Here is a 3,322-nt window from a genome sequence, read left to right as displayed (position 1 = left end):
TCCAAATAATATGGATCAAATCATCGATAGACTAGAAGATAATTTCGGAAGACCCGAACTAGTCTACAAAGAATTATTGACCGAACTCACCAACATTAAAAGGGAGAGTCGGAATTTGATACCGAGATATCCGAAGCTTTGGATAATCTCGTCTGTAATGTGTCTCTGATGGACAGAGAAGAGTATTTGATTGACCACAGACTCGTGGAAGATATCATCAGGAAAATGCCCTACGGTCTACAGGTGAAGTGGACCGAAGAGATGTATGACGGGGCAAAGACTTTAGCTGATCTCAATGAGTGGCTGAAGCCTCATTCAAGAACCAATAGACTGCTGAATGGAACCAGCAGGCCGCAGCCGCGAGAATTAAGTAGACCGCAGCCGCGAGGAATAAGGCCTGAGCGAAGGTTTAATATAAATACGCATCAGGAGAACCGGCCAACAAACCAACGAAAATGTGAAGCATGTCGAGGGAATCATAAACTCCTCGAATGCACAAGATTCAAGGCTATGAAGCCTGAAAAAAGAAATGAATTAGCCTTTAAGGCAAAGGTATGCTTGAGCTGCCTCGCATTCACAAATCACATGATGCGAGACTGCAAAAGAGCAAAACAATGTGGAATTAATGGATGTAAGTTCAAACATCATCCATTGATTCATAAATCTCAAGAGAGAAATACAAGTGGTCAAAATGAATCGGAAGGACGAAGTAGTCCAAATACACAAGAGGGTGAGATACACAATCACCAACAAATAACAAAATCCAACGTATTCTACCAAATAGTTCCTGTGACGCTGAAAAATAATGACAAAATCATCAACACGTTCGCTTTCTTGGATGCGGGGTCATCACTCTCTCTAATAGACGAGGAGATTGCGAACAAGTTAGGGCTCAACGGAAGAATTGATCCGTTGATACTAAAATGGACGCAGAACGTCACGAGAAACGAACAGAACAGCCGTAGAGTTCAGGTACGAATCAACGGCAACAATGAAAAAGAATACGTCATGAAAGGAGTGAGAACGATAAAGAATCTCCAACTCCCAGAGCAAAGCTTCAACAAGGAGGTGATGGAGAAAAGGTATCCATACCTCAAGAATCTGCCGTTGAGCAGTTACAGCAGTATACGCCCGACAATATTGATTGGACTGAGTCACAGTCACTTGTTGATTCCATTCGAAAGGCGAATGAGAAAACCGAACGAGCCCACAGCGCTACGAACCAAACTTGGATTCTTATTGGATATGTTTGGCAACATATCGTCCAACGTGCAAGGCGGACACATCATGGTCATTCAGCAAGAAGAAGACATGAACAAAGCTTTGCATAAATATTTCTCCATCGAAGACTTCGGTGTGAAATTAGTCAAGAATCTACCAAAATCAGCTGAGGAAGAAAAGGCTGAACAAATATTAAAAAGTACTATGAAATACAAGGATGGTAGATACGAAGTTGGACTGCTATGGAAAGATGAGGAAACGAAATTTCCAAACAGCTACAACAATGCAGCAAAAAGGCTGACAACCAGTGAGAGAATGTTAAAGAAAGACCCAGAGTTGAAAAAATGGGCAATAGAAACATTTGCGGATTACGAGAAGAAAGGCTACATCCGCAAACTGTCAGAGGAAGAAATTATGAAGCCGGTACCAAGAGTGTATTATCTTCCACACTTTATTGTGCACAACAAAAATAAGTTGCCACCTAAGCCAAGGTTGGTTTTCGATGCAGCGGCAAAGATACAAGGTGTATCGTTCAACACGGAACTGTTATCAGGGCCGGATGCTACTACGTCATTGTTCGGCGTTTTAGTAAGATTCCGAGAAGGAGCAATTGCTGTATGTGGAGACATCAAAGAGATGTTCCATCAAGTACGAATCCGAGCTGAAGATCAACACGCTCAGAGATTCTTATGGAGAGATTGTGATAGCAGCAAGAAACCTGATATATACGTTATGCAGGTGATGACATTCGGATCAACCTGTTCACCGTCATGTGCACAAGCGGTTAAAAACCACAACGCAGAAAAATTCAGGAAATATTGTCCAGTGGCGACCGAAGCAATCATAAAGCAACACTACGTCGACGATTATCTGGATAGTTTTGAAGAGCTCGATAAGGCAGCAGAAATAGTACTACATGTTATGAAAATTCACGATCACGCGGGTTTCCACATCAGAAACTTTGTGTCAAACAGCAGAAAACTTTTTCAAAGTTTACCCTCGGAACGTGTACAAATATCCGGAATCAAAATGTTCGAAGAAAAGGATTCAATGACCGAAAAGGTACTTGGTGTATATTGGAACACCACATCTGACACACTCGGCTATCAAATCAAATTAGACAAGCTAGGAAGTGATGTTACACAAATGCTACGTTTACCAACAAAGAGAGAGGTACTAGCCTTCGTGATGAGTGTCTACGATCCACTTGGACTCATCTCGAATATAACTGTGCATGGTAGAATCCTCATCCTCGAAGAAAGAACAGGTGAAGTAGAACTACACACCTTTGTAGATGCTTCTGAGAAAGCATTTTGTGCATGTGTGTACGTAAGAAGTGTATCTGGAAACACACCACACGTAAGACTTCTATCAGCAAAATCAAGAGTAGCACCAGTAAAACCATTGAGCATACCACGCCTAGAGCTACAAGCGGCCGTGTTAGGAAGCCGATTAACCAAAACGATAGTAGAAGAAACAAGACTAAAGATTGTTAGCAAAACATTTTGGAGCGATTCGCAAACTGTGCTCTCGTGGATCAAAAGCCCGAAACGAAGAAGCACATTTGTAATGCATCGGGTAGGTGAAATCCTGGAAGACAACAGGAAAAATGAATGGCGATGGGTGCCAACAGATGAAAATCCAGCCGATGAAGGCACAAAGGAAAAGCTAGGAAAATCACAATGGTTTGAAGGACCTGATTTCCTAAAGCTCTCAGAATCGTCATGGCCTTCCACTGAAGAGAAGGAAACAGGCGAAGAGTTGAGAGAAACAGTGTTAGTTCACGAAGAACTATGCAAACTTAGTTTCATCGATAAGTACAAGGAGTACTCAGATTGGTGGAAGTTGGTGAAGAACCTTTGTGTATTAAACAGGACAAAGGAAAGATGACGTCGTGGATATGTTCCAGACTGTGAAGCATTCATATATTTACTGTACAGGTTCCTCAATGTAGTCGGTATAAACCTACAGTGAAATCACCCGACACAGGGAATAAATATTGAGTATGACTTACCGGCTCGACAGTTGTCTGTTGCGAGAGGAAATGATGCCCAATGTATGGCTAACTAGTGTTGGCAGTATATAATATCAACATCACTGT

The 3,322-nt window shown here is 41.9% G+C and overlaps 1 protein-coding gene across 1 annotated transcript; it reads left to right on the top strand.

Moving 5' to 3' along the window:
- The first annotated feature begins 225 nt into the window (after positions 1-225).
- Positions 226-3,111, top strand: LOC129761155 (uncharacterized). The gene has a single exon (XM_055758865.1). It carries the CDS (start codon positions 226-228, stop codon positions 3,109-3,111), a length of 2,886 nt encoding a protein of 961 aa, XP_055614840.1.
- The last annotated feature ends 211 nt before the right edge of the window (positions 3,112-3,322 follow it).

The sequence above is a fragment of the Toxorhynchites rutilus genome, chromosome 1 (genome assembly GCF_029784135.1).
Source record: "Toxorhynchites rutilus septentrionalis strain SRP chromosome 1, ASM2978413v1, whole genome shotgun sequence".
NCBI lineage: Eukaryota > Metazoa > Arthropoda > Insecta > Diptera > Culicidae > Toxorhynchites > Toxorhynchites rutilus.
This window is presented reverse-complemented; position numbering and strand designations above follow the sequence as displayed.

Coding starts and splice junctions, on each gene's coding strand:
- LOC129761155 (XM_055758865.1), top strand. CDS start 226: ATGCCCTACGGTCTACAGGTGAAGTGGACCGAAGAGATGTATGACGGG.